The sequence below is a fragment of the Psammomys obesus genome, unplaced genomic scaffold, assembly GCF_907164565.1.
Source record: "Psammomys obesus unplaced genomic scaffold, mPsaObe1.curated_primary_1811, whole genome shotgun sequence".
Classification (NCBI taxonomy): Eukaryota; Metazoa; Chordata; class Mammalia; order Rodentia; family Muridae; genus Psammomys; species Psammomys obesus.
In genome coordinates, this window is record NW_026591643.1 from 10,506,294 (window position 1) to 10,521,116 (window position 14,823).

Below are 14,823 nucleotides of genomic sequence, written 5' to 3' on the forward strand. Positions count from 1 at the left end.
GTCCATCCTCTTTGCCTTTCAGGATGGGGATTGAACATTTTAGTTAGGGTCCTCTCTTTTGCTTAGTTTGTTTAGATGTACAGATTTTAGTGGGTTTATTCTATGTTGTATGTTTATATGAATGAGTATATACCGTGTGTGTCTTTTTGCTTCTGGGACAACTCACTCAGGATGATCCTTTCCAGGTCCTACCATTTACCTGCAAATTTCATGATTTCCTTATTTTTCATTGCTGAGTAATACTTCATTGTATAGATATACCACAGTTTCTGTATCCATTCTTCAGTTGAGGGGCATCTGGGCTGTTTCCAGCTTCTGGCTATTACAAACAAAGCTGCTACACACATGGTTGAGCAAATGTCCTTTTTGTGTACTTGAGCCTCTTTTGGATACATGCCTAGGAGTGGTATGGCTGGATCATGAGGAAGCGCTATTCCTAGTTGTCTGAGAAAGTGCCAGATTGATTTCCAGAGTGGTTGTACAAGTGTCAGGCAGAGTGAATGGAATTTTATGTAAGAAGTGGGAAATAGCAAGAGCTGGAGAGGACAGGAACTCCACAAGGAGAGCAACAGAACAAGAAAATTTGAACACAGGGAACTTCCCAGAGACTCATACTCCAACCAAGGACTATTCATGGAGTTAACCTAGAACCCTGACAATGCAGCCACTTCTGATGAGAACTGATAGACTAAGATCAGAAAGAAGGAGAGGAGGACCTCCCCTATAAGTAGACATGGGGAGGGGCATGCATGAAGAAAAGGGGGGTGGGACCGGGAGGGGAGGAGGGAGGGGCTTATGGGGGGATACAAAAGGAATAAAGTGTAATTAATAAAAGTTAAATAAAAAATTTTAAAAAATGTAATGAACTGTTTTATATCTTGGCTGTACACAGCTGTATATGTTGGTTGAAATTCATGGGACAATTGCACTTAAGACTCAACTTTATTATATGTAGATCATGCACAATAGGGCTAAAAATGAAGTCAGACACCTTACAAGGTTGCAAGATATAAATCATTAAATGATAGCATATGTGTTCAACTGATGCCATGTTCCTGTCCTTGCCATGTTTGCTGTTGTTTTCTGTAGAGGTCACTCTGCAAAAAACCAAAAATTACTTGCACTTCTTTAAAATTCTAACAAAAACACTTAGTGCTTTATATTATGTGTGCTTATGCTCATGTTCTTATTCTGACAGATCTCTGAACACGAGAGGCATTCATCTTGAGCATTCCTCTGCCACCTAGTACATTACTGGGTATCAAGAAAATGTGCTTGAATAAAGGTGCATTTAGAAAGGATGTGCTTCACCGCAGACCACGGTTCTCTTTTCTATGCCGAGCTTGACCCAGCGCTCCAGCTTTAGCACTTACAAGCAGAACTATGTCTTCATACTCAGAATTATAACGTGAGACCTGAATATAATTTAACTTCATCTCAGTAGTTAAAAATGTAAGTATTTAGAAAGGGCTGCAGTTAAAAAAAATACAGAGGCTGAAAACATTCTCAGAGAACAATGACACTAAAGGATCACTCATTTCAGCTCACATTTTGTCTTAGATCCATTTCCAAAAATCATGGTTCTGGAGGAAAATTGTACTCTTTATTTCTTTTCATTCTTTCTAACTTAACAAGCACAGTACTAGATGACAATATATGGAAAACTACAAAACCCCAATTTTGCCCCTACAATATAATTTCATCCACTAGGTGCCAAAAGTGTGAACCACGAATAAGACATGGTCTCTACTTGCAGAGTCTTATGATGGACGGTGGGATGAGATTCATCTATTTACAATTACAAGAAAATAAATACACACACAAACATAACATATATATATATATATATATATATATATATATATACACACACACATACATACACACACACACATATATATATATAGATATATATATATAGATATATACACACATATGATTTTAGTGAAATATAAGAGAAAAAAGAGTTTGAAAAGCTCACCTAGGACAGAAGTGTACCTGAGTAGTGTGTGTACTCTGGAATTTACTAATGTGGATGCTCTGGACTCACAGATCCACACGTGTCCAGTTTAAATACAACCAAGAAGGTTTGTTAATTAATTCATCTTTTGAAGCTCATAGTTCACATTGCAACAATTATGGTGCTGAGACACAGCACAGTATATAAATGAGGTTTATGATATTTCATCTTATGTTTCAATATCAGTAAGCTGTTAACTTACTATTAGATGGTGAACAATTTCAAACTCCTAGTAGCTTATGGCCACCAGAGTCTATTTTTTCATGCTTCATGTAGACTAGACTTTGACTATGCTCCAGACATCTTCCTTTTGAATTTATGCTGTAAGCATGCATAGTATGTCTCAGGAATATTATATTCACAGGAAAAAGAAAAAGGAGTAAGAGTAAAAACAAGTGTCTTTGTAGATGAGGCATGTATCATGTCTTCTTGTATTGTTCAGAGCAAATCACCCAGTTAAGGCCAATGTCCTTTGGGTGGTAATATACCCTGCTCATGGTACAGCACTTCCTAGCTTATGATAAAGCAAACAATATAGATCTCTCTCCAAACAGGGAAACAATACAGAAATGATGCAATCTATAACAAAGCACATTTGTTTTTGTATCAAATCTTCAATTTCTTAATTACCACATACCCAGTAATTTCACTTCTACATGTATATCAAAAGCATTATAGACATGCACTCAAGGAAAACCTCTATTCTGAATATTCATAGGCAACAGTTAAAAGAGAAAGGTGAACTCCTATTAATGAATAGGAATGATATGTGATATACCCTTGTATGGATAATAATGCAGCCATGAAAAGAAAGTATTATAATTGCCATACCATGCATGCGTTATAATCATATAAGGAGAAAGAAGCTTGACTGGAAATCACATACCCTACTCATTTAAATCTACTCATTTAAAATATGCAGAATAGGAAATTCCAGAGACAGAAAGTAACTTTCCGGGGTTAAAGAGAAAGGAATTTGAGGAATGATGGGTTAATAGGTTTACAATTTGTGTTTGAGACTTGAAAATATTATGGAATCTTTATAATTGCATAGCATGTGAGTATGCTTTAGTACATCTTAAAATTGACCATGATGTTAAATTTTATGTTGCTTTTATTTTTGCCACACAAATCATACAATTCAAAGAAAACCAACTTTGCAGTTCCAACTAATTTACATTATTAACAGTTAATGAGCATCTACTATGTTCTAAATGCTATGAAGTTCAGAACTGAACAATAAACAACTAAATGTGGCTCATCCAGTATGAGCACGTGCCACCCTTCCATACCACTGAAGATTATTTCTAAAGACCCAAATTAAGAACTTCACAACGATCTGTAACTGCAGAGTATTCAGTGTCGTCTCTGGCCTACCTGCAGCACCTCAACATATTGGGTCTCTCTCCCATTCTCTCTCTCTCCCACACATACACACTAAAAATTATATATATATACACACATTTTAGAAATAGAAGTCTTGGAGGTATCACTGTTGGGTGGAGCCTTTCATAGGACCCTTTATAGTCTCCCATCCTGTACCCTCTCTTCAACCCCTTCTGTTGTCTATCCTGTTTAACATTCTGAATGAAATGTAAGTATCCTTCCTAACACCCTCCTTGTTATTTAGGTCTGTAGCTTTTATAATATAGGCTAGCCTATATTATATGGCTAGTATCTGCATACAAGTGAGAGTGTACTATGCATGTCTTTCTGGTTCTGGGTTACCTCACTCAGGGTGATCTTTTCTTGTTCCACCCATTTGCCTGAAAATTTCTTGATTTCCTTGTTTTTAATAGTTGAGTTGTATTCCATTTTGTAAATATGCCACGATTTCTGTATCCATGCCTCTGTTGGGGGACATATAGGTATTACAAATAAAGCTGCTATGAACATAGTTGAGCAAATGTCCTTGTTGAATGGTGGGGCATCTTTTGGGTATATGCCCAGGAGTGGTATAGCTGGATCTTGAGGTAGTGCTATTCCCAATTTTCTGAGAAAGTGCCGGATTGATTTCCAAAGTAACCACAAGTTTTCACTCCCACCAGCAGCAGGATTGGAGCCTACTATAGAGAGTCCTCTGACAGGCTACAGCCAGCAAGGGATTGAAGCTGATGCTGAGACTCACAGCCAAACTTTTGGCAGAGCACAGGGAGTCTTATGGCAAAAGGGTTGGGGATAGAAGGACCTGGAGGGGACAGGAGCCCTATAAGGAGACCAACAAAGCTAAAAAAACATGAGCCCAGTGGGTCCTGCAGAGACTGATGCACCAATCAAGGACCATGCACAGACAAAACCTAGACCCCCTGCTCAGATGTAGCCAATGCACAGCTTAGTCTCCATGTGGTTCTCCATAAGGCGAGCAGGGGCTTCCTCTGTCGTGAACTAGATTGCCTCCTCCTTGATAACTTGCCCCTTGTGTTGTAGGGGATGGGAGGAAAGAGAGAGGGTAGGACTGAGAGGAGTTGAGGGAGGGGGCTTCCATTGGGATATATAATGAGTAAATTGTAAAAATAAATAAATAAATTGGGAAAGAAGAAAATTGAGTGGCAACTCTGCATATAAAAGAAAATGTATTGTGTCTGAAATATATTAAAGGCATATGAAAAAATGCTGCATTGCCTATGCTGGAGACTCTTATTAGCAAGTTAAGTTGTTAGAATAAATAAGCATTGACTTAATCATTTTAAAAAATAAAAAAAAATCTACATCCATATGCAGTCAATAAAGAAATAATCTGGGATTATTGATTCAGGATTTGTTCAGCCTGATGCTTGATTTCTGCCTAATCAATGCATTCTAATGGAACTTGGTTGTTAAGTTAACCAAATTGTCACACAGAACCTCTATCTATAAGGATTTTCATGCTACATCATTGACCACAGGTATATTTGCAAGAAGCAGTCCCATGGGACCACAGCACACATATGTAATTCCATAACACTCTTCCTGCTAGTACCACTGCTCTTCCAATGAATGTGTGCTTGCCCAGAATTCCTATCTCCTTTCTGCCTAAGTCTGAGTCTGAAATTCCTTAGAGATTCCATAGCAAGTTCTGTAATCCCACATTCCTGGAACATCCTGATGCTGAATGACCACTCATTCTGAGGGCATTGTTCTTTCCTGACAGAGACTGTTTTGAGACTCCCTAAGGAAATCAGCTACACCTGTACATACAAAGGTTGGCAGGTAATTTTACAAGTGTGGACTCTCTCCCTACTGATGCCAGGGTGCTTTGAGAAGAGCTGGACCCAGCTTCATGTACTGCCACCTGAGAGTTATAGAACTTCTGTGAGCTTCCTTTTTCAACTTGAGAAAAATTGATTTACGTTAAAGCTCTGAGGTATTGCTATAAATAAATTATCTCAGTACCTGATACAGAATAATTATCCAAAACAGTTGCCCTGACTATCACTGGACCCCTCCTTTGGCTGATAAGTATACATTTTCTAATTCAACGGAGACAATGCTGTGAGGCACATGCGTTGTCATTCACATTCTGCATATTAAAGTATATAGAGAGGTCGAAATTTTTTAATTAACTAGGTAGATGTCTTACGATCATCAACTCCTGTCTACTGAGCTTCTCCATCTTATTTCCTTTTTCATTAATACCTTCAATCTGCGTCTTGACAATAACCCCCCTTCTTCTAAAAATGAGAAAGAGTGTTCCTTGGATCTGAGCACCGCTGTAGTAGTCAGCACTTCCATTTTTCACGAGGGCTCTGCCGTTATGCATGCCACCCAGCCACAGGAAGGTAGAAACATGGAAACTCAGGCTGGTGCTGATCAGACAGGAGCAATCCTGAGCAGGAATCACACCTTGTGAGAAGCCACCAGGAACAAGAACTGACCGTACTTCCTTGGGCTCACAAGAACACATGAGTGATGAAATTTGGGGGAAGAGGATTGTTATGAACAACAAAAAAAGAGTTGCTTAAGTCCACCCATCTCCTCCTCCGTCTGGCTTTCAGGGGAGGATATATCCCTTGAAGCTCTGCTAAAGTATTCTGATCGTCCAGTCATCCACAAAAGAATGAAGTAAATCTAGAGCTCAGAGGACCAGAAAGCTGTGGCAAATTGAGAGAAAATGTTCCCCATAGGCTCATATGTTTAAATTTTTGGTCTTCAACTGATAGAATTGTTTAGAAGGATTAAGAGGGGTGGACTTACTGAGAGAGGTGTGTCACTGGGGATGGGCTTTGAGGTTCCAAAAGATTCGTGCCATTTCAAGTGTTTTCCCTTTGCCTCCTAGTTTTGGATCAAGACATGAGCTCACAGCTGTTCCAGCCACAATGCCTTTGCTGTACTCTAAAGTGCTCTACCATCAAAGAAATGGAAGTCCATTCAAACCTTTTAAAAGTTGTTTCTAATAAAAAAAATTAAAACATTGTTGTTATCATGGTCCTTACCAAAGCAATAGATTCAACCATGTTTGTAGTAGCTCTATTCATAATATCCAGAATCTAGAAACAACCTAGATGTCCCTCAATGAAGGAATGGATACAGAAATTGTGGTATATTTACACAGTGGAATACCATTCAGATCTTAGAAACAAGGAAAACATGAAATTTTCAGGCAAATGGTGGGAACTAGAAAAGATTATCTTGAGGTAAGCCAAAGGACACATATGTTATATACTCATTCATAAGTTAATATTAGCCATATAATATAGAATAAACATACTAAAATCTATACAGCTAAAGAGGTTAATCAACAAGGAAGACCCTAGGGAAGCTGTTCAATCCTCATTCAGAAGGAGAAATGCGATAGACATTGGAAGCAGAAGAGAGTGAACAGGACAGGAGCCGACCACAGATGGCCTCTGAAAGACTGTACTGATGAAGGTATCGAAGCAGAGGCTGAGACTCATGGCCAAACTTTGGGCAGAGCTCAGGGAATCTTATAAAAGAAGGGGGAGATAGAAGGACCTAGAGGGAATAGAAGCTTCAAAAGGTGATCAACAGAGACAAAAAACAAACAAACAAACAAAAACCTGAGCCGTAGGAGGCCCTGCAGAGACTGATACCCCAACCAAAGACAGTGCTTGGAGAGATCCTAAAACCATGGCTCAGATGTAGCCCATAGACTCAGTTTCGAAGTGGGTTCCTATTAAGGGAGCGGGGGCTTTTTCTAGCATGAACTCAGTGACAGCCTCTCTGATCACCTTCCCTGGGGGATTCAGCCTTGCCAGGCCATAGAGGTAGACAATGCAGCCAGTCCTGATGTGACCTGATAGGCTGGGGTCAGATGGAAGGGGAGGAGGACCTCTCATTGGTGGACTGGGGGAGGGCCATAAGGTGAGAAGAGGATGGTGGGAGGAGACGAGGGAGGGAGGCACATCCGGGATACAAACTGACTAAATTGTAATAAATGATAACAATAAAAACAATAAAAAACAAACAAACAAAAAAACAAAAACTGAAAATCCCTGTGCCAGTATATGACACATTCAAACAAATTGTTAGCTAGGGGATTGCTCTTGTTTGAAGTTGCCCAGCAGAACTGGATATGAATACCTTCCTTCTGTCCTACACATATACACACAAAGCATGCTATCTCTTCAAAGCAGTACAGAGCTGGCACTCCATAGGTCATCAGTAAATAATCATTGGCCTAAAGATTCATTATCATGTGGTAGAAAACAGAACAACTATAGATTAATTGGCCTGTTCATTAAATCATTATTTTATTCATTAACTCACCCAGAAATGTTTTCTGAGCAATATTTATAAAGGCTCTATGGATTTTCCTAGGATGGGAGAGTAATAATGTTTTTTGTTTTGTTTTGTTTGTGTGTGTGTGTGTGTTTTTAAACATGGTAGCAATGTATGCTTTAATCTGAAGTCTACTAGTATATTAGTAACAGATTCATTTTGACAAAATTTCCAAAGAAGCACTGAAGGGCTTAAAAGGGTAAAGCAGAGCATGGGATGCAGCTACGGGAAAAACCACCCTGGCAGCTGCAATGCGATAAATCATCAAGTGCTATCAGAAGCTAGAGGAGCGTGTGGCAATCATCGTAATGATCAAGCCTCACATACTGTGATCTTCACCTCCTCCATCCATCTCCTCTTTTAGAAATGGAAGAAGCTAAGAGCTGCACTTCTCACTGAGATTTAAAATAGAATACAGTATTGTGTCTGAGATGCCATTCATTGTAAAACATACAATGGTATGTACATTTTAAGTACAGTTATGCAAACAGTACCTTGCCAATTCAACTGACAAACAGTAAGTTATAAGCAGCAATCTAATCATGGAAATAATAAGTTCTGAAATCATACAACTTAAATCCTATGAAGAGTAATCAAGAAATCCAACAAAATGTTACCCATTCCCATATCTATAACTTGTCGACACAAGAACACATTTTCTCTTTTTCCTCATTTCAGAGTAGAAAGGACTATTTATTAATGGTAGATGATTCCAGTTATACATAAAATGCTAGTTACTCTGAATTCTCACCCACAACCCTGTAAACATTTCCTCATACCTAGAGCATCAGTCTTTCCCTGTCTACAGAGTAATCCCCATAGCCAAATTAAGGTTTTGTTGATTCTGCATTTAAGAAGGAGTTTTTTAAAAAAAAAATTCGCTTGATGGCCCAGTCCTTAGGTTACCTCTTTGCTAAATGCAATAGTCTTATGAAGTTTGCCCAGTAGTTCATCATACTCAGACATGTCCAAAAAATGGCAATACCAATACAAATGTTTGTCAGAAACTTTTCCAGCTTTTTGACTCCTTCGTTCTTTCTCACGTTTGTTCTAGCCCATTTCCAGATATTGTCAGCATGGTGTTTTAAAATATTTCTATCCATCCCCCAACTACTCACTGCCTTTTTTGGAATGATCATAGAACCATCTTCTCACAAAGTAGTAAATAACCCAGCTTCCCAGCTACTTTCCAAGGGCATGCTCTCATCCTGAATAGTCCATCCAGCAGCCATAGAGCCATTTACACTACAAACTAGATCAAGTCATTTTGCCTAAACCTCAGTGGCTTCTCCGTTTATCCAGATCAAACTCAAACTGAATTTTTTCCTATGGTCTACATTCTGCAAAAGCTTTCTCACTACGAAGAAAAGACATTCTTTGTTCATGTGTTGTTGTCTGTTAGTCCCTATATCTACACACTGAGTATTAGCTCCAAAACGACAAAAGAACTTATTCACTGTTTTCTGTCCAGTTTCCTAACCCTGTAGTTGACATGTAGTAGATGTTCAATTAAAACTTTTAAAGAAATGAACGAATATCTGAATAGATAAAATTTGACACCACCCATATTTTTCAGGAAAATATTCTCTCTGCATCCTTTTCCAAATCATTGAGTTATTGAGGCAGAATACTTTTATCTTTATAAATTCACAAGATGGTAACTACACTAAATTACATGACTATGTTGGCAAAACATGTAATGGGCTTCTTGAAGAGAGAATCACAAAATAAGAAATTATCAATATACCATTACTGTTATTACTAGTAGTTTAGTTGTTGCTGCTATGACTACTAATAGCCTTTGATTTTTCTGTCATCTTTTCACTAGTTTTTAATCTCTGGTTCCAACTCTCTTCTTATTTTGGATTCCAGTCTCCTTTTACCCTGTTTTAGTAAATATTTTATGTCACACCACATGGTGTGAAAAGTCATTAAAGTGTTCATTTCACCTTTAGTCTTCCCAGGTCAATTTATGCAGTATCTTGTCATCCCCTAACCCCACACCTTGTTCAAAGGAACAAGAATACAAACAGAAGAATAGAGAATTACATTATTTTGAGGAAGAGCTATGCTGTCGAGGGTGTAAGTAAAAAATCCAACTCAAATCCTTATTGAGCAAGCGCAAGGAAACTCAGTTTTCACCTATTAAATGAAGGTTTATTTCTATCTTCTTTATAAAAACTGTGTGACTCCTAAAAGCCCCAAATAACAAAATACATCAAAATACTGATTCAAAATGAAATCAAGAAGCAGACATAATTCTAAAGCAAATAGATGGGTACAGACCCTGATACACGGAAACTCACTGAAAGATGGTACCTGCTGTTCATACTGTCTCATCTATCCTGAGTTCAAATGCGCTGGTTCTGGCTGAGTTAAACTCTGCTTTGTTCCTCCACTGTATTTACAATCTCTCTCTGTAGAACGGTCAAGATTCAGTGCACTTTTAAATAAATATTGAATAGATGCAAAATATATATATATATATAAAATGAATATGTATAAAACAAAATGAATATATATATATATATATATATATATATAATGAATATATAAAAATAATGTGTGCTTAACTCTGCAGAGTCTCTAAACCAACACACCTAGGCAGAAGCAGCTCGTCCACTGCACACAAGATTAGTAGTAACCCAGGAAACTCAGCTATTCTCTTGTAGTCACTGTTCCATTTTCCTTCCCTAAAGTTTCCACACTCTCTTGCTTGTCTAAAACTACGTGTTTTTACTCTCTGGAGCAGTGTAGAAACAGAATTTTATAGCATGCACACCTTTGTGTTTGACTTATTCTCCTTTTACTGTTAGATTTGTGAGACTTTCCCATATTGTATGAAGCAGTATTATGTTCTTTCTCATCACCTGTGCTATGAATATGTTTATTTTGTTGTGGATGGACATACATTTTAGTGCTCCCCCCTGTTTGTTTGTTTGTTTGTTTGTTTCCTATTCTGAATGAATTTGCTATAAACATTCATGAATTTCTGTGAACTTGGATACATTTCTGTAGGCATATCCCTATAAGTTGAAAAGTTGGGGTCACGTACAAAAGGCACATATAATTTTTAGTACATATTGTCAAGAGGTTTCCAAAATGTGACTATTTATGCATCCCCTGACAACGTGTGTAAGCTCCCATACCTTCACTTCCCATTTCCTGGTACTGTCAGTCTCTTCCATTTGTGGCATGGAGTACTATCCTCTGGTATTACTGGGATGCTTGTTTTCATCTACATTTTTCCGATAAGTTGAGCATCTTTTCACATGCTGGTCATCTAGAGATTCGTTTTGGTGAAGTACTTTTTCCTATGTCTTATCCATTTTCTTTTTTGCCAGGTAGTTTCCTTATTTTGATGTCATGTAGAGTTTTTCATTATTTATATACGAGCTGTCTGTTACTCATTGTGTTGCAAGCATTTACACTCATTTTAATTAAAAATACTTTTTCACAGTTTATTCATTACATATCCCGATTGAAGCTCTCTCCCTCAACACCCCCAGTCCCAACCAGGGAGTTTGCATGGGCCTGACCTAGGCCCTCCACATACACATTACAGTTGCCTAGCTTGGATTCCTGCTGGACTCCTAATAGTGGGAGTAGGGTCTGCCTCTTACTCTATTGCCTGCCTTTGGGACCCTTTCCTCCTTCTTGGTTCCCCCTACATGATATGCCATAGACAGTTGATAGCCAAGGAAGCTGGCCTTTTCTGAACAGCAAAGGAGGAAGAGTAGTTGAGGGAATAGGAAGTGGGGTTAGAGCCTGGGAGAGGAGGAGGGAGGAGAAACTATGGTCTGGATATAGAATAAATAAAATTAAAATTAAAAAATCAGTAAAAAAAAAAAATAAAACCATTCATGTCAAAATCGCTCAACCCCATTGAATAATGTGTCAATTATCTGGGTAGCATTTCTACCAAACATGTCTTCTTATAACTCTCAGCTAGAGGAAGCCACAGCATCAGCAAGCATCTCATCCTATGTTTGGGCAAGAATGTGCCTTGAGCATGACATACTGGTCTTGGGTGTCTTGCTCAGTGATATAGCATATGTCTCACAAGACTGAATTTCTAGTTTTGATACTTTGGAACCACAAAAAACAAGCAAACAAACAAAGTTTAATTTTACTTTGAGCTAAATCTAGGAAAGTATTATCCCCTTCCTACCACATTGATCCTGGCCCATTTTGTCCATATTAACGAAGATAACTGTTTTTTCTAAGTCAGTATTTCAAGTATATCCAAAAAATTCCTTGGTGCTTCAAGTAACTCCTCTTTCTTTATATTAGAGATCTTTATCCAGGCATTCCAAATTCTCAGCATAATTTTTAAATGTGAGATGCTTGAGTATGGACCCAATATGACAGTTCACCTCTGACAAATCCAGAAGAGCACAGGGCTGTCAAGGTCACTGTGCTGAGCACGCTTCTAGTAAGGGCACCCACGGGTGTCCCAGATTTTGTTGAGCAGAGTATTATGCAGAAGTGTTTTGAGAGGGAACAAATTTACAATTACAAATAAAAATAACACATAATTTGAACAAGAACGCGTGGGGACACAAGACTGCAAATCAATGAACCATAAGTTTTACTGGATTGATGGTAAATTAGACTCTAACGGTCATGTAAATTTCAAAACTTTTCTTGGTAGTAACATCTGACTCATGTTATTAAGCTTATTACAGTTTTATTAAAGTTTTGTGTACCCTCGGTGTGCATAGCAAGTGACAAAACATGCGCTGTTAACCAACTTTCTGGATTAAAGTTTGAGCATAATTCCAAAGACTTGCTGCAGGTATCCCAGGAACCTCTAGAAGAGGCTAAAAATTCTAGTACATCTGTGGCATTTGGGTTATACCTTTTCACCTTTAAAAATTAAGTCATCATATCTACTATTTTCTGTCTGAATTTATTTATTTTTTTCTATGTATATGAGATGTTTGTGTGTGTGTGTAGTTCTGTGTCTGTGTGTTTATAATGGAATATTAAACCATTGCATTTGTCTGAGTTTCTCCAGTAGATTCATTGAGGATTTCTAGTGACACTATCAAGCCAGGCTTACACTGTTTTCCAATTATGGTCTGTAACAAGTACCTGTATCACAGAACTGCCAAGAACTAGAACATAGAAGTCTTGTTAGATTCTGCTAAGCCTTATGCCTGCCAGTCTCAACCCAAGTTCTTCTTACTGACATTCAAAGTCATATTTAACATATACTTTTTTGGAAGGTCATGATTTTTGTCTTCACAAAGTTAAAGCATAGCATTTTCTCTGACTATAAAATTAGTATGTGATTATTGAAGGAAAGTTGAAAAGGCAACTAGAAGCTTAAAATAGTATATAACTTTGCTCTTCCAAAGTAACCTCTTTTGACATTTCAGCATTTCCTTACAGAATTAATTTTCTTCTTTTACATTGTTAAGATCAGTCACATTGTATAAGAAATCTTCTAGTGTTTAATTAATGCCTACCGGCCTTTCCTGTTCTAGGAAATCTTTATAAATAATATTTCTCTATTATGTTTCAAAGATGTGACATAATTCACTTACATTTCATGTGTGGAATGTTGAGATGGTTATATAGTTTTTAAAAATATATAAAACAAAGGAAAGGGGTAGTGATGTAATTATATTATTATCTCAAAAAGTAAAAGAAACAATATGCATATTGTTTATTTCAATATCATCTATGCTGTAATCCATCTATATATTTCTACTTTTCCTCTTTGTGATATAAATTGAAAAGGGTAAATTTACTTTTTTTAAATTTGACCAACTGAATGAATTTTTTACAAAAATTTAAAAAAAAATCCCCCAATAATGGTTATAGTCTTAAAGGTCATGTCCAAATGTTATCTTTCTGCATCTCATCCAGTATGGAGCATGGCTGCTTATTACCTCCCCCAAAAGGGTGTGTGCTCTTTTATTTAAAACTACAAATAATGAAACAATAAAGAAAGAAATTACAGAGAATCACATTCTATAAATTATTCTTTGTTTTGTGAGATTTAAATATCACCTTCCAAAACACACTAGCAATCAAATCAATAAGAAAAAAAAATCACATGATAAGATACGAACCTTTAATATATAGTAAGTCTGGGGTATCAAGCATCTATAAATAATATGTTCAGACATTTTTATCAAAACAACCAGATAGAGCTCACATTTTCATGCTTTTTGTCTGAAAACTAATTAATAACCAGGAAGTTAATGCCCTATATATGTAAAAATTCTTGTATATCACATCACAACAGTCTGATTTCCATATTTCTAAATTTTATTGATTTTCTGTCTCTCCCCTCTTCCCTCTTCTCCATGTGCCTCACTAGACCTCTCTGGAACAAGTGTCACCCTCTGGAAAAGCTATCACCTTGTGCTGCCCCATTTTCCATCCGTTTCCTACCTTGAAGGTGCAGTTTGCTCTCCGTGCTTTGAAGAAGGACAGAACTCACAGAGTCCAGATTGTCATAGCTGTTACATCCCAGAGGCCCAGTGCGTGTCTCTGTGACCTAGAGTGGGATTCAGTGAGAAAAGCGTAAGATAGGTGTCCTGGTTTATAGCAAATCCTGAAGAGCGATGCCACACCTGACATGTCTCCTGAATGCTTGGTCTGTGCCTGGAACTGTGTATGGCTCTGGCTAAGCAGGCAGGACAGCAGGTATGATCAAATGCATAACTGAAACCATAATGTCCATTATCTACCACCAGCACTCACTTCACAAGCTCATGCTACATGTTATATAAATGAAAACATTAAAGCACAATGATATACTTCTTCAGAATCAGGAAAACTGTCATTAGTTGCAAGTTGGGCAACTTATTTACTGTGTGACATAAGGAAGCCACGTAGCTCCTCTAAGTGTCAGCAAGCTCAAGCTATCAGTGTCTTCCAGGGAAGCTGTGGAGACTATAAGTGCCTAGCATAGGAGGTGTTCAAAAATGGCAGGCTGATTACAAAATGCCTCCATAAACTGCAGTGAGTACATAGGCACTCTTATCAGGCAATAGCAATACGATTGTCTCCATCTCTCAAAAGAAGGTTCAGCAACAACTACAATCAGTGCCACTGCAGGTTAAAAG

At 37.6% G+C, this 14,823-nt stretch overlaps 1 protein-coding gene across 1 annotated transcript in view; it reads right to left on the reverse strand.

The window, feature by feature from the left end:
- Nucleotides 1-14,823, reverse strand: part of Brinp1 (BMP/retinoic acid inducible neural specific 1) — a 200,087-nt gene that overhangs the window by 48,144 nt on the left and 137,120 nt on the right. The window contains exon 5 of the mRNA XM_055611726.1: nucleotides 14,147-14,252. Within this exon, the coding sequence (XP_055467701.1) occupies nucleotides 14,147-14,252 (106 nt within the window). The remainder of the gene's footprint in view (nucleotides 1-14,146; nucleotides 14,253-14,823) is intronic.